Source organism: Pogonomyrmex barbatus, unplaced genomic scaffold (assembly GCF_055798465.1).
Source record: "Pogonomyrmex barbatus isolate J1 unplaced genomic scaffold, ASM5579846v1 scaffold10, whole genome shotgun sequence".
NCBI classification, from domain to species: domain Eukaryota; kingdom Metazoa; phylum Arthropoda; class Insecta; order Hymenoptera; family Formicidae; genus Pogonomyrmex; species Pogonomyrmex barbatus.
Genome location: NW_028297099.1, coordinates 4,537,981 through 4,563,027, shown reverse-complemented (window position 1 = coordinate 4,563,027; position 25,047 = coordinate 4,537,981). Strand labels below are relative to the sequence as shown.

At 37.2% G+C, this 25,047-nt stretch overlaps 2 protein-coding genes across 2 annotated transcripts in view; one reads left to right on the top strand and one right to left on the bottom strand.

The window, feature by feature from the left end:
- The window catches only part of LOC105432611 (defective proboscis extension response 8), a 160,491-nt gene that overhangs the window by 56,546 nt on the left and 78,898 nt on the right, over positions 1-25,047 (top strand). The window lies entirely within an intron of this gene.
- On the bottom strand, positions 4,987-5,708 carry LOC105432644 (uncharacterized). Its single transcript, XM_011647543.2, has one exon. It carries the CDS (start codon positions 5,653-5,655, stop codon positions 4,987-4,989), a length of 669 nt encoding a protein of 222 aa, XP_011645845.2. The 5' UTR covers positions 5,656-5,708.

Below are 25,047 nucleotides of genomic sequence, written 5' to 3'. Positions count from 1 at the left end.
TTATTTGTACTAGAATTCCATTATCTATCATATATCTCGTTAGTATGCATAATGATAATGATGAATGCTAATAATTAATCAAATATATACATTAATGCAGTATTTTAAAATAACGTTAATCAGTTTAACGATAAAAAGATTGATTACACATTTTTATCCATTTTATTTATTTTTTTATTTATATTTTTTTTATTTTTAATTCCTTTTTATATGGGAATTTTATATGGGATTATCTCATCTTAAGGTGTATAAAATGATACAAAATGATTTTAAAACTGATTTTAATATTACACACAGAGCGTGAAAACTAAGCATTTCTATAATCTTTTGAAAGATAAATTGAACTCGTATTTGTAATTATACTTGAACATTAGAAAGTACGGACATAAGACCGCAATCGAAAGTGTAGCCGAAAGTGGTTTACGACTCAGCTTGCGTGAATGCACGGAGATAGAACCGGTTTATAGCGCGATGTTATATAACAAGAATTGAGATTGCATGAAAGTATTCGTGATATCGCGATTGTCGGGATCGGTGGCCGAGTTATATAAACCTTCCAAACGGTGTGTTTCTCTTAATTTTGTGCCAGCATATTTTGTCTTGCAAAGCAGAAAAATCAACTGATAGCGTGAGTACTGTTCCGTAACTGCTTCCGTTCTATTCGCTTTACATATTTTCCACTATATCTCAATTTCTTATTTATATTCTTATTTTTAGTTTATTTTCGCAGCAAAAACTGATTCGCACAGCCATTTGGGTTCGAGTGGTGAAATCACAAGACCGAATTCAATATAAAAAAGAAATGCGGACATTTACGTACATTAATATATTTACGCAACGTGTATATATGTATACACATAGATTTATACGAACAATAAATAATTGAGGTAAAATTGGAGTAAGATACAAAATAATTAAATTAAGAATAAAAATAGATTTAAATACGTATTTAATATTGATGGAATAAAATAGCTAAGTTTTTTTAATTTGTATTTCTTAATTAAATGAAAATAAATTATACAGTTTGCATATATAACATAGCATAAGCAATCGCTCTTCAGGGCACGGTCATCAATCTTCTCCACCCAATAAATCGAAATAAACGATTACCGGGCGATCATGCTTTGACGAATGATATTATACATCGGAAATAAGGAAAACCACTGTGCTTTATACATTTATGTATTAACTCCCGAATGGGGGTTGCTTTGGCCAGAAAGACGGTTCTACCATTCGAACGCGTCGATGAATAAAACAGCATCGCCGATCTCGCTAGACTCTTTTCTCGATCCACCTATATTTTTTATCGTCTGACTCGGACGCATTTCGCGCATATCTTTTACATACGTATGTACAGATTTCCGTCCGCGTCGACGATATTTTTTCGTGTCACGAAATTTTGCAATAGCGGAAACAATGAAGTAGCCTGTAACGCATATCACTCGGCCCGTTCTGGATGCGTGTACCGCAAAAATTGTACCGTACATGTTACAGACACAATAAAGTACGAATTGTATGCTATATACAATTCGTTGTTTAACTGTTCGATTAATAGGGCATAAATTCACTGAAGCTGTTTAATAAATCAATCAATTTTATTTTCATCGAAACTAACAATGACATAATTGTTGCACACGATAAAATATACAGGGAAATAACATTTCGTAATATTAATAGGCATGCTACAGCACATATCTATTTTTACTATTTGCCTCTGATGAAATTTTATAGATCTGTATATTATGTTTTTTTGCGCATATATATTTCGTAATCTGAAAATTCCTGAAAGGTATAAGCTCTAGATTCCATGTTCTTTCCGTAAAAGCAATACAAATCCAGGAAAGATTTTATCGGTAAGAACTAAAGCGACGCATTATTGATTAAAAGTGTTAATACAAAGGATAATTGAATTTTTGCAAGTTTTAACATCTTTAAGAATTTTCGCCGGATGTTTTCTTCCGAGCATTCGGACCCGTCTGGGCTTAACTTCACCGTTATGCTAAGTACAGGATGTGGTATACTCGAGAGCATTGTTTTTCCCTTAGTCAGACAAATAACCATTAAGGGGGATCGTTTGTGATAGTATACGAAACACACGGAATCGCGCTATTACGCGAGCAAGATTAAAATTTGAATTGTTAGGGATACAAATTTCTACGCTGCGGCGCTTCCTAAGTGGCTGGATATTTCTAAATGGTAATAACGCAGTTTATAGTGCTGATACAGATTATGTTGCATGTATGCTGTTATTAAACGATTCGTTTCCGCCCATGTTAATCCGGTAATAGAAACTGCAATAACGTTGTCGACGAGCTCCTCACAATTTTGCGCGCTAATTTCATTAAATAAGACAGCGATCGTAATATTGTTGCAAATTGTTTCTACCAACGAAAATGCATTACCGTATAAATTATCACGGTAATAGTAGCGTTATATTAATTTGCTACAAACTTCTTAATTAACATGAAAATAATATTCCGCACAAAATCATACACAAGAGATCTAATGTAATTAAATAAAACTTTCATTCAATGTGTATCTAGTAATATTTTAGTATTATGATTTTACATTATTCTTATTCTTTTCAATAAAACACATATGCATATATGCAAAAAACTATTTGTCTCTAATAATGGATAATTATATAATCTTATTGTTTTCCTTGAATATAAATTATTTACGACATACAAGAAAAGCTGTTAGCGCTTCTACGTCATCATAATAAAAAGGTTTCATTATAATGAGCCTTTATATAATTATGTTACTACTATATAATTATGTTTCTTGTATCTTTAACAATATTTCATTAATATAAATAATTTCATAATTATTTATATTGCACAAATTACAAAATATTAAAAATTCTTTGAAGTAAATATGAATGTGAAGAATAAGAAATACATAATTAAAATTATATAACTAAATTATATAAATATAACTGAAATATTGTCGTATATGTATCAAGAATATATTTCAACAAATATAAATAATTATTATTTAAGAAACATTTAATTCTAAAATATTAGGAAGATAGTTAAATTTTTAAATTAAATTAAAAAAGTGAAAGCAATCATATGGCACTGTGTATCAACGTAATTAAAAGTAATGTAAATTTGACGTAATCACATACGTAGCTAATTCCAGCAGATCTGGTAATGATTTCGGCGATCTTGAAAAACATATTTTTCTTCGCTTCCTTGATCTTCGACGGTGGTTCTTCGAAGGCGCTTTTCAACACTCTGTTAATATCCGGACTGTAAAGACACCGTTTCATTTCCGGATTGTAGACATAGCCAAGTCGGCAGACGCAGACATAACGACCGGGTAAATTCAGGCAACTCTCCCCGGCATTTCGCGAACAATTGTGCATGCCTCGAATACATTCGTTCACATCGATGCACAACCCAAATCTAGAGGACCACTCGTAGCCGCGCCGATGACATTCGCAACTCACGTTTATCTTATTCGCTCTGAGCGCCTGCAAGTCGCGATTCTCGTCCCGGTTCAGCGTGCATTTTCGATGCGCTGCGAACATGACCTGGCAGTTGGCTCGCTTGAGGGTGGGAAGACTTCAAGGGTAGTTAATTGCGCGCGTGGCCCACACGGAATGCAAATGAGGATGCAAAGCTCGGCTATAGCAAAGTACCGGCTCGTTGTGTTTGTCGTAAACAAAACGAGAATCTCATTCGTGGAGTTACACGCCTTTAGAGTTCGCGATAATACAGTTCTGATTTATCTACACAAATTTTTATTGTGTACGCTAATACTAGATAACTCCGTGAATTTAAAACATCAATACTTACGTTTTACAAAAATTTCTGCATTAATTAATATTTATTTCTTACAAAAATTGTTTATATCTAAACTATATATATATATATGTATATGTGTGGTGTGTGTGTGCGTGTTATATATATAATTATATATATAATTATATATATATATATATATATATATATATATATAAAATATAAAACTTTATATATAGCATTACCAATTAGAATACCAATCTGCAGCGCGACAGTGTTTTTATTGACGTAATGAAACCTAATTATATTGCGCATGTAAAATTAGTTCAGTCATTGTGCTATAAAATATAAATGAGTTTTTTGCGCGATACAAGTATCTGTATCTTAATAGATGTCCACGTACCTGGTTGATTCCCAGCGTAGCAAGGATTGCGCTGTGACTGGTAACAGTCTTTCATGTACCAGATGTGCTTCATGGGACAACAATTGTCCGGGCAGAAACTGTACAGTGCGCAGGCATACGGTTTCGTATCGTCCGCTCGTGGATCCTTATTATGAACACCGTATTCATCGAGGCAGTTGGCATGATTGTCGCAGGGCTCGCCGAAGATAGCTAAATCCGAGATGCCCAGCATCGTGTACCAGCACATATAATAGCTGACAGTGGTGCGCCATTGGAAGCGTTCTAAAAATAGTATTCAATAATCTTTCCTGAGAAGATCACTTAATTATCTTTATTAATTGATTTATGTTAGAGTTTGAATTTTTTTATATATATTATAGCCCGAAGATTGCTTGCGCAAAAACATTATAACATTATTTATAATTCTTAAAATTTGTTTGTTTTTATTCCATTGCTTTCTTAAGTAGCGACTGATACAATTCCTTAATATTTCTATTGTAGCTTTAAAAGATAAATATAATTTTTAAGTGTAAACATAAATTGACAAATATTTTAATATTACTATTTGTATTTTATCGGTAAAATTACTTTTAATTATTATTATTAATTTTTAATTATAATTATTAGTAGGAGTTATAAGTATCGGAAAATAAAAGCATTCAAGATTCATGTTTTGTCAATTTTTAACATTAAAGATCATATTATGTATGCTCATGTATGAGTTCAATTTGAGAGAGTAAATGATACAAATCTTTCAATTATTCGATCGTAAAACAATTTAGCCGCTAGCATGTGCAAATTGCGTTTAATGTGCCAGAGTGAAATTGGCAACGCTCATGACAATTCGGTGCACTTGCCGATTGGACCTTGAAACGGAATCATGGTGAGATTGTCACGCCCTTGGGCTACTTGGCAGTCCCTCTGAGCGGCCAGAATCTGCTTTGTATTATTTGCCAGGTTCCACTTCTGCTGTCTCATGATCGTAATCGTGTCGTTCTCGCGCCTGAGGGCTGTAAGCTTAATGATTCTATTGAGATACTTGAGGCATTCGATGAAACTCGCCTCACAGTGCTTACGCACTTCCCAGTGTAGGGATCTCAGACCAGGTTTCGGGAACTCCTCGTACAGCCTACTCGCAGATTCTTTTACGCTTTTATAGTATCGACGATCGTAGTCGTGGAATTTATGGGCGCGAATCAAATACGCCACATCGCGGATCACTCGGTTCTTATCCTCCAAGCTAAAATCCGGCACATCTGTCGCTACGTCAGGCACGTCGCTTACCCGTATGTTGTGGTCCATAACCTGCTCGGTCATCGGTACCTTTAGCATTTCTACCTTATCCTCCTCCTCCTTCTCCGTTATGCCAGAGTCGGTGACAATGGACTCGACAGTAGATTCGATTGTTGGTGGCGATGGCGTGATAACGGTCATTATTAACGGTATGCGAAATACTATAAGAGAAATATAGATGAAACGTAAGACACGTTCAACAAACTCCATCTTGAATATTATTTTTTGCAAAAGAGTTTTGTTTCGTTTTGTTTTGTTTATTATAGAAGCGACGATACACGCGAAATTTTTTATTAACATTATAGCGTAACATATTCCCTAATGTTATCATTTATTTTTTTTCATTGATTTATAGATTTATCAAATATTTTTTACTATTTCTTATTATAATCTTTATTAATAAAGATTGTTTAGTTGCTCATGAAGTAAGTGCAATGAGAGAACTAAATTAGCAAATTCGCGAAAAAGAGAATTTAATCCATTTTATGAATTCTAAAAGGAATTGGTACGTTATATATATTTAAAATAAGTATATTTTTTTCTTTTTTTCGCGAATAAATGCGTCTCGAATGAATTGATATTTTCTTCCCCGGTCGCGTTGCATGCAGTGTCGAGCAAGCTCAGGAAAGATGATGCATTCTATTACCTAGTACGCAGATGCGCATTCAAATTACTCGAATTGCAAGGAAGACACCGTCGCGTATCCGTCTCTTAGCTCGCGACGTTGAAAAGACGAAATGAATAGAAGCGGAAGCGTGAGAAAAAGAACGGGGTACACGGGAAAAAGTTATATTAAGCCGTATCCACTGTGCCCGGGCGTTATTCATCTCCCGCAACGTCCGCCGACTTACGGTCTACCCTCTCCTCAGAGATGCTCACCACTGAGGGTAAGTACCCTGTTATATCTCATTCAGTCGCGACTTTATTCGGCCGGGTGACTTCACGTTGAAGGCGACCTCCTCCGTTTGTGTCTTAGCGCGGGCTTACAGAAACTTCGTATAGCAACGCGTAATAAGAGGCACCTTCGCGAAACGAGATGAATCAACTTAGCCGGGTCGCTCGAGAACGACTACTTTAACTCTTTAAGAGTACTATCGACTTTACTTCATAAAGTGTATTCATACCATATATGAAGGGCGCTGATAGAAATCATCTAAATGAGGATAATTAAGAAATTTATGTATAATCTATAACTTTATTTAATATCAAATTATACAATGTAAGAAGAGAAATCTTTTTTCACTTTCATTTATAAATCAAAACTAAAATATTTTAATAATATTTAATTTTATTTAAGAGCTTAAAAGTTCAATTATAAATAAGTCTGTTTACTGAAGTTTAATATATTCCGTAAAAATAGAGTGCCGCGCGTTGTTGAGCTTTATTTCGCAATGAAGCTTACCGCTAATCCGTAAATATAAGAATCCGACGAGAGCAGCCGCGAGTGGATTTCTCTCGTCGAATTTCGGACCTGGTCCAGCGATCGAGACTTTCTGCCCGCGCGGAAGAAGAAGAGGGGCAGCGCGGCGCAGCTCCAAACTTCTCGCTCATCGCATATTCCAGTCAGCACTTTCGCAAGACAGAATAACGTCCAATCCGACGGCGAAACTGGGTCAACATTTGCTCAGTGATCTGAGAAAACGGCGAAATACGCGCGCAGCCCCGTCGGGCGAGCAAGAAGCGTCCGCCTCCGCAGAATTTCATCCGACGCAAGAGCGATTCGAAAGTTTTGCCCTATTCGCCGAGTGGCCCATCGTGTCGAGAGGCCATCGTTTATCTTAGATAATAGCGAACAAAAAGGAGGCTTCGCAATGGTGCTTATTAATTCTTTGGCCAAGCTGACTGCAAAACCAGTTGGCGAATCATAAGTTAACTTCCGATCGCGATCCGTTTGAGTTCCGATTGTTACCAGAGCGTGAAAATTAAAGGAAAAACTTTGGGAATTTACGGAAAGGTCTTTACCATTATTATATTATCAAAAAGAAAAATGTGAATTTGACGAACAGTCTAGCAGCTCATTTTATCAGAACAAGAAGAATGATTTGCAATCATTGAAGAATGATCTGAGATCAGATCAAGAAGATGATTTGCAAGCTTAATTTTATTGATTAACCGTTTTGCTGTTAGAATATAGATCGCAGCGACTGTTTGGTGTGAGTGTGAGCTTTCGTTAACGTGTACCATTATTATTATGTAAAAGGTACATTCGTAAAAAATGCTTATAAAATTCGCTAGAAATTTTCTACAATTCACTTTGAATTGAAACATGCGATGGCGAGTAGTAACATTGGAAAAAAATCAAGTGGATCATATTTGCGTTGAGCGTTTGGGAAAACGGTAAAATCCGGCGTGTGCAGTTTAATATAACAATGGCGAGTACTATTGATCGATATAACATGCGACCGTATCGAAACTCCTACAATTCCGTCAGTATACTGAAATGATAAACCATAATGGAGTGATGTGATTTTATCTGTCCGTAACGGAAGCCGCTATGTGTACACTAAAATTGAAAATACGATCTGAAAAGATGAATTTAATTGAAATCGAAGGCTCTCAAGGGCTTAAAGAAACGTCGATCGTAATGTACTTTTTGTGAAAATCCTCCGCTCTTTTATCGATCACAATTTCACGACAGCAAATTACGACGAAAGCTAAAAAATGCAACATTTTTAAGATAGAATATCTTGCTGAACAAGAAATATGCAAAACATAGAAATGTATGTCGATCGATTATGTTATATATGAATTTTGGAATATGGAAATTACTTAATGAAACTAAGAAGATCGGCGGAACGAAAGACACGTAGTACAAATCATGTTATTAGTAACCTAGCAACAATATTGCGTAACTTTTCTTTTCGTGCAAGACGGTGCGGAAGAAACGTAACTCAAAACAAACGCGAATCAACATTTGCTCTGCGGTGTTGCAGAAGTAGAAAAATACTCGCTTGTGATTTCAACTTATCGTAGTATCGATCAATCGGGAAATCGTGCTGTAACATTTCGATCCCTGAAACGATAAACCATAATGGAAGAAACTTTGTTTCGCACATACTTGAGATTACGTACCCGCGCTTTACGAGAATATTCCAAAGGCTTTCGTACATCTCTCTCTCTCTGATAATAGAAACTCGTTTTTTTTTATACCAGCTTTTGAAGCTCTCTTGACTCCGCCGCGCGAATTCTTTCTCTTGTCCTACATCCCTTTGTCGAAATAAATCCGCGAAGAGCTAAAATGACAGTGTGTTACAAAAGTATTTGAAATAAACATAGAAAAAACCAATATTATAATTAAATTTTAAGTTGTAAGGGACATAATATTATTTTTTATAATTTTATTTTTTAATTTTGTTTTTTTGTAACAACTATTTTAATTTAGGAAATATCAAATGTGATATGTGTTGTGTGTCATAGAAAGTAAAAATTAACTACTAGTGCAAAAAACTAAAAACTTTTTGAATTTTATATTTTATATGCAGAAAATTTAATTACGTTTATTTCCTTATGATTATTATTAATTATCTCGGAATATGTAGTCATTTTAAAAAGACTTTTACTTTACTTTATTCTTGATTATCCTTACGTAAGTATATTGAGAAATTTTAATATGATTTTTATAAACTTTTTAATTAAGAATATAAGGAATTTAGAAATTCAAAAATAAAAAAAATTTTCATTAAAAGAGTAAATATTGATTCCTACATACGTCATATTATATAGGTTTCACTATTGATACAGAATTTGTTAGAAAATTTATTTGGAAATTATCATTTTCTGCTAGAGTTAATATAGAATGTTATATAATCAACATTTTCTCATATTTGTCATCTCTCAAAGCATAATGGAAAAAATCAATAAACAATGCAGCAAATTGTGATGTGACGAAAATTTTAAACATACAAACAATTAAATGAGAGAGCAATATGTGATCAAAACTTGGTCGCATTATACTTTATATTATATTAAATCTTTATTTAGGTTATTAATGTTTATCACACGATTGTTTCTGATTTATAATAAAATTATCGATGTTATTGACGTTGAAAGAATAGATTTCCCTTAACTTTAACTTTGGTATCTCTGATCAAGAGAAAGCGTGCGACTGCCAGGATATTGTATGTACACAATTATGTAGAAGATACCCATACTACGACTATAGAGAGTTGCGTATAACGCGTTCTCGGGACAGCCTCCTCTCTCGAGCATATCGGATGGCGTTCACCTATTCTCTCTCTCCCTCTTTCTCTCTCGCCCTCTCTGACTCTCTCTCTTTCTCCTTTGCGCGTGGTGCGGTTACGTGACAGTACGTCGCAGTTTCGTGATAAGATCGACTAGCTACGCCGGATACATTGATCAACAGTACAATCATCTAGCAATGAACGTGAGACCTGTCTCGTTTACTGCAACTTGTAATTTCTTCCCGCAGCTATCCGCGCGGAAGTTTGTAGACTTTACTTTATGTTAGATGCTGGAGAGAGAAACCGCGAGCTTCCTAAACTTCTCTAGATAATACAACGTTAATTAACTTCTCGTTTACCTACCCGACCGCTTAATGAAGCTGAACGTTCCTTATTGTTATCGTATATCTTCAATGCTTGCCACTTGCTGTCGCATAATAATGAGTCAAGTATTATCTGCAGAATTTTTTTTTAATACCTATAATCTCTCTCTCTCTTCAGTAAATAAAATTTTCCGTAGTATAATAAACAAAGAAGCGCTTTGAGAAATTTCCAATATTAATAATTACCGCGATAATGATAATAACGATAATAATGAAACTATCGAATTACCTGAAGAGAATTAATAGAGGATAATAATATCGGATTTTAGCTTTATATAAGAGGGCACTTGACAAATTCATAAAAGCTATTTGATAAAAGCTGATAGTATAGTTGGCATTAGGGTTGGTGCAAACATACGGATATTTCACAGGTTCTTTTGGCTCAAAAGATCCGTAAAAGAGAATAGAGCGATTACGCGAAACCCGGCTTATCGACTACGTCCGCCTAGTTTCACGCGAAAGTGGTTAAAATTAAGTATCTGAGGGGGCCTCCTGACTTAAACGAGATCTTCTTCTCAAAGAATGGCTGACATTCTTTCGGCTCTCACGGAAGAAGAAAGGAACTTGAGGTATGGCTAAGGGACGGCTAAGGGATAAGGGCGAGTTAAGTAAAAAAGTGGAATCCGCGGAAAGTTTAATTGCTTTCGAATATCGATGAGTGTTGTGAGGCGTCGTCTAATTTGGTAGTCAATTACTAGACGCGTTCCCATTGCGCATTTCGCCTCGCCTCGTCTCGCCTCGTCTCGCCTCGCCTCGTCTTGTCTCGTCTCGTCTCGCGCGCGATCTTATTTACTTCTCTTCTCTAAGTGAGGGAAACTCGCGGTAGTCGGGCATTAGCGTGATCGAATATCTGCAGACTGCCACCCAGCCGCATCGCCGCGATTGAACGGTAGGTAGAAGTAGAACGAGGCCGAAGGACGAGGACGACGATCGAAGCCATTATCGGGAAAAGTTATCGCTCGTCGAACAATCCTTGGGCCATGCATTCGCGTCGCACTTATCGTTTTAGGAACAGAACCTCGGCGTTATGTACCAGCATCACGCTCGCGTCTCTTAAGGCGGCTTAACGATGCCGCCAAGCTGATAGTTCCGCGACAATCAGCGTAATCGCTGCTACTTCGAAAAATATTTTGAACCATTTCACACGACGATAATGTGTCGGATTAAATCTCTTTGATTTTAATCACGAAAGATAATCTTTCTCTCCTGATAAATCATAATATTTGAAACAAATCGTAAAATTTTCAAAAAAGGATTTTGAGAAATTCTCAACTCTTTATCATCGAGGTTTAAACCTTCTCTCTCAGCTTGTACTCTAAATAATGTCATTTTCAAGTAGATTGTGCACATTGGCAAAAGGTGCTTTCATTCTGAAGTTATGTATGAAATTAAAAGAAAGAATTATTTGTAAATTTACTTTGCACTTTTTATGTTTAAAGTCTTTTCTACACGTTTGTAAGTGTACGTAATGTTCCTTTAAAAGTTAGATTTTTTTTTAATCAATTGTTATGTGTTATATTGTAATTAAACAATCGATTTGGAAATGGTACCACTTGGAAAGAAACAGAAGCATCGTGGAGGAAAATGCTTGAGGGAATTTGAAAACAAAATCCTCAAGCTTTAAAACGTTTACTTGATAATCGCTTTGCGATTAATTTTTTTCTTTTGCAATTATATGCATTTATCTGTCATTGTTTTTATTAGCAATTTGAACTTTTTAATTTCGTTGAATAGCACATTAAAGTTATGAGTAAAATCCACAAGCTGCGAGATTATCTGCAGGCAAAATATTTATTATCGTGACAATCCTTTTGCCAGTCGGTTATCATAAACGTACATTTTATGTAATAATTTTCAACGACGCATGAAAACCTCTTTCAGGTGCGCTCGTTTATATATTGTAATTCCTCCTTTATCTACAAAGCGTAATATTATATAATGAATCACAATATTAAGTAAAGTATTTTCGCTTGCATATTAATTGTAGTACCTGGAACGGTGTGCTGCGTTTTTAGAGGACGTTCATAGCATCAAAATGCAACTGTCGACCCGCTTTCGTATAAGCGCCATAACGCTCGCGGAGAGTAATCGCATCAACTCGATAAAATACGATTCATGCGTGCAACAAAGGCAAGCCGAATCTTCCGATGGAAATCACGTCACGAATATTCAGCATATCGCGCGTTCACACGTGGTACACGCTCGCGATCGCGCGAGCGATGATGCGCGCACGTGCGCGACCGCGCGTGGAATTCTTTATCCTCACCTCGTACGCGGACATTCATGACTTCTATGGGATGTCTCGTCGCCGTGCTATTTTGTCGGATATTAATGGAAGTCAGCTTGATAAATGAGCCGGTCGTGGGGAACACGTGGAAAGACACTCCGGACACTCCGGAAGTGACTCTCCGGACTCTCCCTTCGTTCCATGAATGACGCCTCCGGACTTTAAAGAGAAAAGCCAGACTATCAACGCCATATACGGTCATGACCAACATCTCTTTTTAACGATAAATAGATTATATTTTTAATAATATTGAATATGAAATTAAATATTTTAAATATGCTATAGATCTGAAAATCAAGCATCATTAGCGATTTTATTTAACGATTTATGCATTAGTTGTTTATTACTATAAAAATTACGATATATGTTCATTTTACTTTATATTCTACATGTATCGCGCCCATTTTTCATAAAAAGTTTCGCGATACAATAAGAGATACGCACGTACACAACGCGATGTCCTACTATCTCCAGTTTTGGGATCTCTCGCGTACGGGGATTGGATATTTAAAAGCGCAATGCGTTCCGCAATATCGGGCTATAGCAATACGATATTCACTTAAAAAAAGGTCACAGGTTTACGCGTTTGACATTGCGATTACGTAACGAAGTTTTCGCATACGTGGTACAACGAACTCTTAATGCCAGGCACGTTGCTAGCTGTACGCGCAAAAAGAATTAAGCTCGACCGCTGCAAGGCTTTATTAGTCTCGCGTATGTGAAACGCTCATCTAGTAAGTGCGATACAAACGCGTATACGACACAGCCAGGTTTGCAATACCGACCACGTATGCTCATTGGCCTCAGCCGCAATTACAACCTGCCAATCAGTTGGACAAATGTATTCGTCGGCCTAGCCGCATTTGGAGAGCATGCTGCGATCATGAGTATTGCTGTACCTTATAATCTGTCATACACCTCACACCAACGATATTTAGTTCTCTTGATCTTCCGAATTTTTTGATGCATTGATTAAGATGTCTACGAAAATATCTACGATGTGACGAGATTATTGTAAAATTTTATATTGGTATCTATTTATACGCGATATCTGTTTACAATTATATCGTAACAATTACATTCCTTAAATCCGTTCCTTAAGTAATTTAAACTTGAATAAACCGTTATAGTTTAATTTCGATTTAGATAGACCGAATATTCAATTAAAGACATCTTGGAGTGAATTATTAGAAACTGAATGAATCGTTAATAATGCGGCCAGCAAATAGAATCGGCGACTTAATTATCGGAAATTGTTCCTCCAATGCTAACGTAATAGCATTAATATAGACCACGGCGTGTAATTGTAATATGCTAACAAAAGCACGATGTAAACTACTAGATGTCGAATGCATAAAGCACAGCCGTTAGCGCAATTTGCACAAAATCAGCATGTTCAATTTTTATGAATTTATTTTTATAAATTTTTCAATAGTTGCAGCACACGATTCAATTGTGTAAACGTCGCAGTGTCCATAAATTTACATGAATTTCAATTGCATTGATCATCTTTTATAGTCTCGTTAAATCACAAGTTACGAACATCGTTCTCAACATCGCATTATATAAAAAAAAATGGATGTAATAAATCAATATTGCCGTTATTATCCATTCTCGTTGTTACCTGATTGCCGTATATTAATCAAAGGATACTTACGCATTCGATTGCTCACGGTAATGTCGAATTGCTCACTATTTCTAACGGATTATTGATATTAATTATTAGCTCATGACGTTTCGAACAATTTATTCCGTAGAGAAATTATTGACGTATTAATCAGACTCGATTTTCTATGAACGTATTAAAACAATCCATTAAAACATTAAAATATGAGACAATCTCTCGAATTCTGTTGATAACGAAAAGATTGACTTTGTAGATAAAAGTTATTCATTTCTCTCGAATATTTGTTAGAGATCATTTAATAACGTGATCATGGAATGCACCGAAAAATGCGAATAACATTGATAGGATATCATTGTCGTCGAAACAACAGATATGCTCGCCGTATCGGGGAATCTAGAAATGGTTAGGCATACAGTATTCCACGGATATTAATTGGAGTTGGAATTAATTTCTCCCCTATTACGAACCGTCGGAAAACTTGATTAGTATTCCCCGGGAACGGCGCCGACACGCTGACGGCAGGTTTCTACGAATAGTTGGGAATCGAAGTAGATATAGGGTCGCATTCGCCATGCTATCTACCAAGTCGTTCATCGGGCCACGGAAATTCCTTCTCAACCTCCATTTGTTACGAGTCGAGTAAATGAGACGAATAATTTCGCAAAACTGCTTCTGTACATTCAGACAACCGAAGAATTATACTTGAAATGGTGCGTATTTAAGTACTATTAATTTTATTTATCGCCTAAATTAAACATAACAAGGTAGAATCTTAATAATTTTCGACTTTTAAGCTTCGTATTTGTATTGCGAGAGAAAGTGAAATTCCTTGATCGATATTTAACGATTAGAATTTTATAGACTCAGTTAATGTCGTGAGGAAACCGCGTACAAAAAATTACAAATTAAATGTGTACGTTAGTCAGCATTTTTATTTGAAAATAGAAGTGCATTGAATCAGGTTACTTAAACTTCATACACTTGAGATTCGATGGAATATTCTCTGTTCAACTCCACCGACGAGTTCTCGAAATTCTTGAATAACGGTGAGCAGCGAACCGGTCGAGTTCACGTCGGTTGAACGAAGAAAGCTCTTTCCTCTTGATCGAGAATCGCGACGTGAATCTACCGCCAATAATTCCGAGCCGTACGTTTTTCCTTTTCTAGGCAAGAGCATCAATCGCAACGAAATAAATCGCGAAAAGTTGAGGCTGCCTCGGCTACGTGAGGCACGAATGGTTTGCGCTAGTCCGAGTCGAAGTTCTCCGCTATCAGGCTATCAGTCCGAAAGAATTTTCGCAGTCGCGTCGTGTCCTGCGCCCAAGGGACTGCCTCCTTCGAATCAAACTTCGACACCCGAGACGCCATTAGTACCCAACGAGTCTGCAAGTTTTCTCGCTCTGTCGACGTGGTCGAGGTGAAGGAACGGAGAAGGGCTGCCGTGTGGCCTTTTCTCCCATTCTTTCCAAGGCTTTTCGGGAGTTAAAGAGGTCATCCCCGCAATACGCGCCCTCCCATTCCTTGCTGGATTTCCAAAGGCCGCGCTGCTCTTCGAATGGTATTTTACGTGTTAACCGAGAATTTTTCTTGATGTCTCAAGAGATCTCTTAGAAAAAAAATCGGTGTTAAATTCAATTTAAGAAAATAGGATAATATTGACAAAATCGTTGCCTGATCGTTGGGAAGGATTTTATTTGATTTAATACTGAATCAAATTATATATTTAAATAGTCGCGATGTAAAATTAAATAAATTTCTTATAAATGGATTAAATGTAATTAAAAGCTCTAAGATACAATGTGTTATTTCTTGGCGCAAACATCTTTCAACCTATCAGCGGTCGATCGACAGAGCGCTCTCGAACGTTTCCTCTTCCCGTTTCTCGATGCGAACATCGCTGCGGTACCCACCAGCGTGCTATCAATCAATCGGCGGACATCCTCGTACCAGTCCCGAATTCGTGGACTAGCATTCAAGGATCATCGGGCGTCTGTGATCCCTTAGAGTGCGCGCTACCCTCTCGTCAAACCCTGTCAGCGTCTGCACACGCTGGCCTCAGTCTCTTCCGTTCGAGCATCACGAATGGGTGTAACTGCGGAGCCGATCGTCCTGAATAGGCTTCCCTGTCAAATCGAATTCGCTATATCTCGACTGGCAACCGCCGTTGTTGACGCCAATGAAGGAAGGAAGGAAGGAAGGAAGGAAGAGAAATAGCTCGCGAGCCGGCTGATGAAATTGAACACGGAAGGCACCGAAGATGTTCCGTTCCTCGGAACGGCAGATGCCGAGCGAATCAGGGAGAAAACGTACGAGGGTAAGTTAGGCGAGGTGTCATCCGAGGAGCAGATCGAAATACGCCGCGAGATACGACGCAGATGGAGGAGATGTAAATGGCACGCTTCATTAACGTGAGTTACCGTCGCATCCATTATTCGCGGTAACCAGGCTGACAAGCGCGATTCCGCCCTGTCCAGAGTATTACCGTGCGAGAGAGGAGAACGAGAATCCCTCTCTTCCCTCTCCGAGCGTGTTATTTCTCGGGGAGGAGGAGAAACCGACGGCGGCCAAATTGGAGCGAGTTCCGTCACCGTCACCGAAGCCGCTGTACGCTGCCACTGTGTCGTTCCCGAAAACGTTATGCGTGAAAGCGGCGCGTAAATCGCGTGAGAAAATAGTTGCTAGAACTAGAATCCAGAAGGATGCTGCGTGGCAGAGAGATAGAGAGAGAGAGACAAAGAGAGAGAGGGAGGGAGAGATGGGGTGCGCGCGACCATTTCGCATATCCGATTGGATTCCATACGTCTCGGTAATTAAGATTTTCATTAGTCCTATTACCGATGAATACGATGTATGATGCCGACAGCTAAATATTGTCACAACTACAATGTACCAGCTGCTGAATAGAGATGCGCTCAGGTATAATCATAATATACATCTATCGATTGCATTAAAATTTATTAAATCCCATTAAAAGTGATGAGATTTAATAAAAATTCTTTTATGATGATGAAAAAAGAATATATGGATGGAGTAGCGAGTGAACAATTGGATTGGCTTATAATTATTACAGAAATAAAAAATTATTTACATCCGCGTATTTTTATCATATAATACGCTATTCTATTCTGCTTTTATTTTTTATTTGTGAGTCTTTTATAACATTTTTCAATTATTCCATTGTATCTTACGGGAAGAATGAAGCTTACTAAACCAGCGATATATAGAATATTTCGTTTATTCTATTATCTTCGCATCTATTATCTATACGTTTTGTAACGCGTGGCTCACTTGTGATTTGTATCAATGCCGAAAATGTAACCATGGCACGGCATGGGTATTAACCAGCCCGGTTGAATTTACAGCTTCACGCAGCAATACAACGTTACGCGGCTATATTTAATAAAGACTCGCGCGCACGAGCGCCGTTGTATATTCCCAACTTCAAAGTTCCTATGATTAAGATTTTCATTAATCTTGTTATTCATCGGCATGACACGTATCGTGCCTCGCATGCATTAGCTTGATACAATGCCTGTGACATCAAACAGACGCGATCTTTCATACCGTGCATAACTCTCGCGAGCCATAACGTCATATTACTTCGTCACAACGTCAACTTAGGCCGGGTATGTCGACATAATATCTATTTAAAATAAAAAGTCATCAATTAAGCGAATACCAACGTGAAAAGTAATGTAAAACAATGACGTGACAAAATGTTTTCTGCGCCAGAAACTAAATGCACGATTGTTTCAGAGTACACCGCTCTCATGAGACATCCTAATCTCGATATTTGGAGTATCTCCAACTCATTATTTCGCGGCAAATGACAATGTTCCGTATGCGTATGCGAATATCTCAGATTTTACAGGAATATTAGATAGGACATTGTTATTCTGGCGCCACGATTTGTCACTACTGTCGCTACCGCCGTACCTTCAATAAGAATAAACGATATACTGCAGCTCGTAAATAAGTAAACCGTGGCTGACGTGCGAGAACTCGTGGGAAAAAGCCGCATGAAGACATAAATCGAGGAGTTATTACCTGATTTCTCGTACGACGAAATTCCTTACAGACGACGGATTGCTATTAGAACATTGATCACCGTAAGATTTTTCTCCGATCCTATCGCACTTTAGAGTGTGTGCGTTATACAGGTCCGCACTTTTTCCCATCCGAAAATATCTACCAAGATAAGAGGCTGGGGACGAAGTTCGGAATCGTAAATCAGAAAACGGGGTGGTCAGTCGTGGCGCAGAGCTTCATCTCGTGTATGAACGTGATTTATGCGGTCACCACATACATATACACACACACACACACACACACACACACACACACACACACATATATATATATATATATATATATGGTAAATGTGTATGTATATAGGCTGCATCACGGCCTCGGACCACCTTAGAAGTGGTTTCAACTTTACGGTATCTATTTCGCAGATCAAACTGCCGGAATTAACAGTCCTGCATGAGAATATGCAAATTTCTCCATATCATATAGAAATTTAGAAAAAAATCAACGTCGCCATATTCGCACGACGTGATTTAACTTTTTATTACGAAGCTGTAAAATATATCTGAGATCAATTTATTTTATTCTCTTTAGGTTTTAAAATTTAGAACGGCAACTACATGGAATAGTTCCAAAGAATTAAATTTCCACGAGCGTTTGCGCGAAATGTGGAACGTAACAATCACGCCGAAAAGTCGACTCTCGGGTAAACTCTCGGTTCAAGCATTGAAGTGAATTTTTGTATTTTTCATTTTTTTTTTTTTTTCCATAGCGAACCCATTAAACAACCACGGACAGCCATTTCTGGATGAACTCGAATCGACAGCGCCGGGAGGGAAGGGCACGAAATGAAATTCTGATGCAATCGGGGGGTGTGGGAAATCATAATGGAATTACATTACGGAACTATTAAACCGAAAGAGCGCCGTCACTATCGGACGAAACGAAAAATGAACATTCTCCATCAAATATTCCATATTTTAATCCCGGCCGATTTACTTATTTCCATTAGCGCAGCGAATGGCCAGATCGCAGTTATATTTTCTTATGATCTCTTATGCCCAAAGATCTACATTTAGTTATTGAGCAGTCCAATTGCGATCGTGGTAATATTTTGTAACATACTAGTCCCTTGGCGCCAATATTTTGTTGTGCGCAGTTTATGCAAATATACACGAAACATATATTTTCTATGTTATTTTCTGATTCTCAATAGGAATTAAATTACGCACGATTAAATGAATTTTATGACGAAGATTATTGTTGCACATGAATTTTATTAAATGACGTCAATATAATATATAATAATATTTCGAAATGCTGATAATAACTCACCATGGTTTAACCATGTATGTAATCATTATTCTCATCCTACGTTTTTTTTTTCATGAAATTGTTATTTTTTGGATTCACATTTTATCATGCAATATTTGCTTGCTAATAAACTCGCGAATCGAATTATTATACTGTTTGAAGGCAACCTTATTATTTCGAAGATTAATAACAGTTGCTTTACGAGTACCATTGTTGTAATTAAACGAAACTGCGTCACGCATCAACCGTGTTTGCTACAAATGCGTGAAATAAGCTACGCTTTCCTACGAGGGTGATATTCACCCTTCTCGTGGTATCGCCGCCCCGTTTGTCATGACCCGCACCCCCGGTCTAATAGAATTCATTGGATTATGCATCGGAGGGCACTTAAATATAAGTGGTTAAGCGAATTACTGCGCGGTACCCTCAGCCCATTCCGCACCTGTCCTTCACAATTCCGCACGAATATTATTATGCTAATCTATAAAGCTGAAACTTTTATGACAGCTATAGTCGCGTAAACATTGCCAGCCCGTTATTGCCTTCTGTGGCATTAAAAGAGCTGAAATTTTAATTAGATCGCGAATTAGCATGCAGAGATTATTTGATGTTTTTGTGAGCATATTCCTCTACCCATTTGGAAGTATTATATATTGTTGTACTTTATTAGAGTATGTCGATATGATCGACACTGAAGATACAATATTAATAAATTGAAAACATATTATCAAGAAATAATCACTATATTCATAGTTCGAATAAATTAACTTTTATTTAGGTTTTACAAAAGATTTTTTTTCTTTATCCATTACAAGTCGACCTCCGTTTAATATTTAAAGCTGTTGCTAAATTTTAATGATTATATGACGTGTTTCATTTGCAGACGTATAATTAGTAGAAAATGGATAGAAGAACGGAAGATATCTATGATTAGAAGCACGACACCGAGAAATACCGTCTTTTTACGGCTTTCCTTTGTCGTCTCGCTTGTCTTTTTTCCCAAGTATACAGATGAATTTTGCAGTAGGTTTAATAATTCGAGAGTTGTGCAATGAATTCATTGCTTCTTATACACTACTTATACACTATATTTTCTGCGAAATCTTCGTTAATTACCTCCACATTTTGCTTAAAGTCGTTATAAATTTAAAAGCGCGACATAGGTTTGAATTTTTAAATATGCACTTTTCTTGCATAACTAGTTCACACAATCAAGAATTTAATGTCTTTATCACTTTAATGTTCTTTTTTCTTATTTATTCATGTGAGAAATTTACATTGGTATCTCTTTTTTCAAATAATAAGCAATAAAAATTTGCGAATTATTAGTCATTAATTTTTAATGAAAAAATTGATTATATAATTATTGTTTCTCTTCAGGATTCGCGCGATTTAATGCGTTATGTTTCATTAATCCTGAGATTTTAAACGAGCCCATTTTAAACGGATTTATAGCCACACGTTGTCTGACACGTCCGTAACGTGAGAAAAGAGCCCGTTTGCGAATCCGTTCATAGTTCGAGCGATACCTTCGTTAAACGGAAAACCGAGAATGGAGGGGGAATCACGGTAATGTTCCACAAGCGAACGATTGCACTCATCCGATTAACCCGGTACGCATATTGCTCGAATTTATTGGACGCGCGACAAATTTTGGCGAACAGGTTTTACGAGTGCATTGAGAGTAAAAGGATGAGAGAGAGAGAGAGAGAGAGAGAGAGAGAGAGAGAGAGAGAGAGAGAGAAGAGAACGGAGAAGAGAGAAAGTAAATGCGCGTCGTTGCAAGAGCGAGATGTGGGGCGATGCAATGGAGAAGAAACAATAAAAAAGAAAAAAAGAGAAATGCGCGTGACAGCGAACGGGACGCGGTGTGACGAAGTCTGTCGCAATATCCTGCAACAAAAGCCAATAAATAAAGGACGGCTTGGTCGCGGAATTAAAACACATACATCACGATACTGGCTATGCGTCTCCGCGCTTCCGCACTTTCCAGTCTCGGCTAGCATCTCGCCATCTTTATCTCCCTTTCCTTTTTTCTTTTATTCGGCCTGCACTTCGATCTACGTGAGAGTTGAAATTAATCCCGGTTGGATTCTGATTGCGATATAATTTCGTGATTGAGCCGTTACACGGTGCTTTCTGGTCGTTACGATTGCCGAAAGACATTGCGCAAGCATGTTAGTTGGACTCTTGGTCTTTTTATTCTGATTTTGAACGCTGACCCGATAACTCTCGGCATCGTTCGAATGTCTCGCGCTCATCACTTATACGTGAAACGAAAGGTGACGGCTTGATCCGCGAGACGGATGATCCGTCATTCGATGCGCATTACGTATTGAGATTTAAGCGCTTCGATGAGATGCATCGAGGGGAGGTATGGAAATTAGTCGGGATGTGCATCTCGATTGCGAATGCAAAAACGTTAAACGCTTTCCGGTCCGGTGATAAATTTATCGAGCGGAATTTAATTGGCGCGGTTTCGTTAAACACCGCGAATATATTTCTCTTGCGGATTGCTATTTACGTAACATTTATCTCATGTCTTTGCCAAGTATCGGGAAGATTCTTCTCCTGCTGCACATACATCGTCGTTCCCTTCCTATGTATCTTAAGAGAATTAACAGTTTTTTTTTTTAATTTGATTGTGTGAATTATTACGTGCGAGGTATGAGAAAAACTCATCGGAAGTTCTTTTAGAAGACGCAAGGAAGAAGGTTGTTACATAAATAGAAAATTGCATCTCCAGAGTCGAGATGAAGCAACTCGTTACTCGCCGATGAAGTTACGACGAACGAAAAGAAGTAACCGCGAAGAAGTAAATGCACTATGGTTAGTGCAAAAAAAAATAAAAAAAATCAGAAACTACACAAGGTCAAAAATCCCATGCATCTTGTGCGAGCAGTTTGCTAATTCCGATGTTGACTTTTAGTGTTCCAAAATTTTTTTGAACAAATTTTGCGCCAAATTATCCAACAGAACTTATAAAAGGCAAAAATCATCTGTTAGAAGAGATCAAACATCTTCTCTCATATACCACGTCAGTAATTTCCGCATGTGTATCGTTGGAATTACATCATTTTTCCTTGTAAGAGGAAAAGCGTCAATTTCCGTATGAATTTTCTTCGATGTGAAACGAAATTTTCAATTTTATGAGATTGACGTGAGGGTAAAAACGTTGCAAAAGTCGATAATTAAGTTGATAATTTACGCGATAACCGGGCATATATTAATACGTCACCAAATAAATAAATAAATAAATAAATAATAAAGCACAATAAAGTGCATAATAAAGCGCAAAAATTGCGGTTTCTCGACGAAAACAGCAAAGCGGCGACTCCGTTGCATTCGTCTCTAGATTCCGATTCGAAGCGTAACGCTCGAAAGTGTTTCGCAGGCTGGGCCAAGGCAATAAAACTTTCGAAATCTCTTGAGGGTTTCGAGAACGACGTAGCGTTCCGCGCAATGGCGCTGTGTAGAGAACTCATGAATATTTAATTCCCGGTAGTGGCGAATCGAATGTTAACAGTGTGCGAAAACCGACAGCGGGGGAGATGGCAGAGGGGATTCACAAGACTAAGAATAGAGAAATGCAGGGGATGTGCAGGAAGGATAGGAGGATCATTGCTTGCACAGCATTCTATAGTCAATACATAAATAGTTGCTGCAGCGACAGACAGTTAAATGCCAGAAGTCTTACTCTGATGATCCACCCCCCCCCCCCCACACACACACACACACACACACACACACACACACAAAACGAAAATTGCGATATTGCTGTCCTAGCGAAGCGTAAATTATTTCTATGTTTCTTTATTTCCGCCTTAGATCGTAATGAGAATAGTTACAGAGAGAAATTTTCAACTCTGTTTTATACTCAGAGCTCGTATTAAGCAACACACAAACATGAATAAAAAGTATGAAGAATTATGAGTTTTCCTCTTATTTAATGTTTCACATTTTTATGGAAAAAATGGGATTAGAATTTTAAGAATTTAAAAGAAAAATTATAGATTTTTATTATTCATCTATTTTTTTTATTATTTTATTATTACATTAATATAAATCAGTAATATAATTAGTAAGCTTTAAATATTCATGTATGAAAATCTATACATGACTTAAACAATCAGAGATTATGTCAGATGCAATTGACAATAGTCTGATTAAGATGCTATTCCTGCTTACATCGCATACATTCCATCACCAATCGCAAACCCGCATTGTAATCACTAGTTGGCAGTCAACAAAATTAATCAGTGGCATCAAACATTTGTTCCGATAACGTAATCATATCCATGCTATTTGCAAACGGTCACGTCATTATAGCGAACACACAGTCCAACTCAGGAAACTCCTATCTACTTTTTTCTTTGAAATTTAATTCGTATGAACCTTTGAAATTTGAATAATTTGTAATGCAAGAATTAACTTGTATCCTTAATGTTTTTAATCAAGAAGATTTTAAATAAAAATTGATGACCTAATCTATCATTAAAATTTAAAGCGAGTAACGAGAAGATATAATTAGCTACGTGATAAAACCTACCGTCAAGCGCCTAGGAATTTAGTTTCAATCTCATATCAACGCTTCTCTTTGACCTGTCGCATCTCTGTCGAGATTGACCCGAATTGCACTAACAAACTTCTGCAGGGAACTTGTGACATGTTAGAGAAAGCAGCAGTAGATGATATAATTGACTACGATGACACATACACGTCTTAACTTTTGATTATGCTCTTAGATCATTAGATTGTGACGAGAATCCATAATTGCTTTAGTGAGAACTTTTGAATCTGGATAATGACCAATAGTAACTTAAAATCTCTTGACATTAGCCTAACATAAATTATTTTTCTTTAGCTACATTAATATCTCTTAACCCTTTTTATAAAGTGTTCTAAAGTAACGCGAAGGGTTAATGAACATCTGTTACACGATGGCCTATAATTTAGAAAGGGATATCAAGCTGTTAAATAAATTTACTTAACTCGTAACATCTTTACCTGGAGCTTATGCTATGCGCATACGCAAGTGCACTAATTAGATCTCTCAATATTATTGTATTACATAATCAACTAAGGAGAAGGCTGTCACGTACGTCGCCTTGCGTCTGTCACGTGGATTCGCAGACACTTAATGCCATTACGTGTATACGGAAGGAAGGAGACGGAGAACTCGAAACGGTAAATTAATGTTTCGGCTTGCCGAAGAGGTGACGGAATCGCGGGCACGGCAGGCTTCCGAATGCAACGCATAGTTTCTCTAAGAACTAATTAACGAACAATTAAAATTAATTTCACGCCCGAGTGAACTGGAGTTATTCGCGCGATTGGTGGTCGCCTTGGCGTAACTACAAGTCAGAGGAAACCGAGCGGCCACGAAGGGGTAATTTCGAGCATAAATCAGACGGAAATGTGAAAGTTCCAGATACGTGGTTACTCCGCGAATGACCCAGCAGCTTCGCGTCACGTGTAGTACGTTTCAAAATTCGCTCCACAAGATATCATATTTTTATACTACTTTTGTAGTGTGTGTAAAATATGACTCTTCTTTAAACAACTTCTCTTCTTTCTACCAATTGCACATCTAAATCTTTAAATACGAATGAAATGTTTGTATTAAAGGCAAATTTTCTTTAAATATATCGCAAAAGATACGAAGAAAAGGTGTGCGATCGCAGAATTTGTAGTGTTAGGAAAATTTATGTCATTTACTCCAGAACTGGTTTCTCCTAAAAGAACCCCCAAATAAGAAGGGAGGGTGTGCGTCACGGCGGG

Coding starts and splice junctions, on each gene's coding strand:
- LOC105432644 (XM_011647543.2), bottom strand. CDS start 5,655: ATGGAGTTTGTTGAACGTGTCTTACGTTTCATCTATATTTCTCTTATA.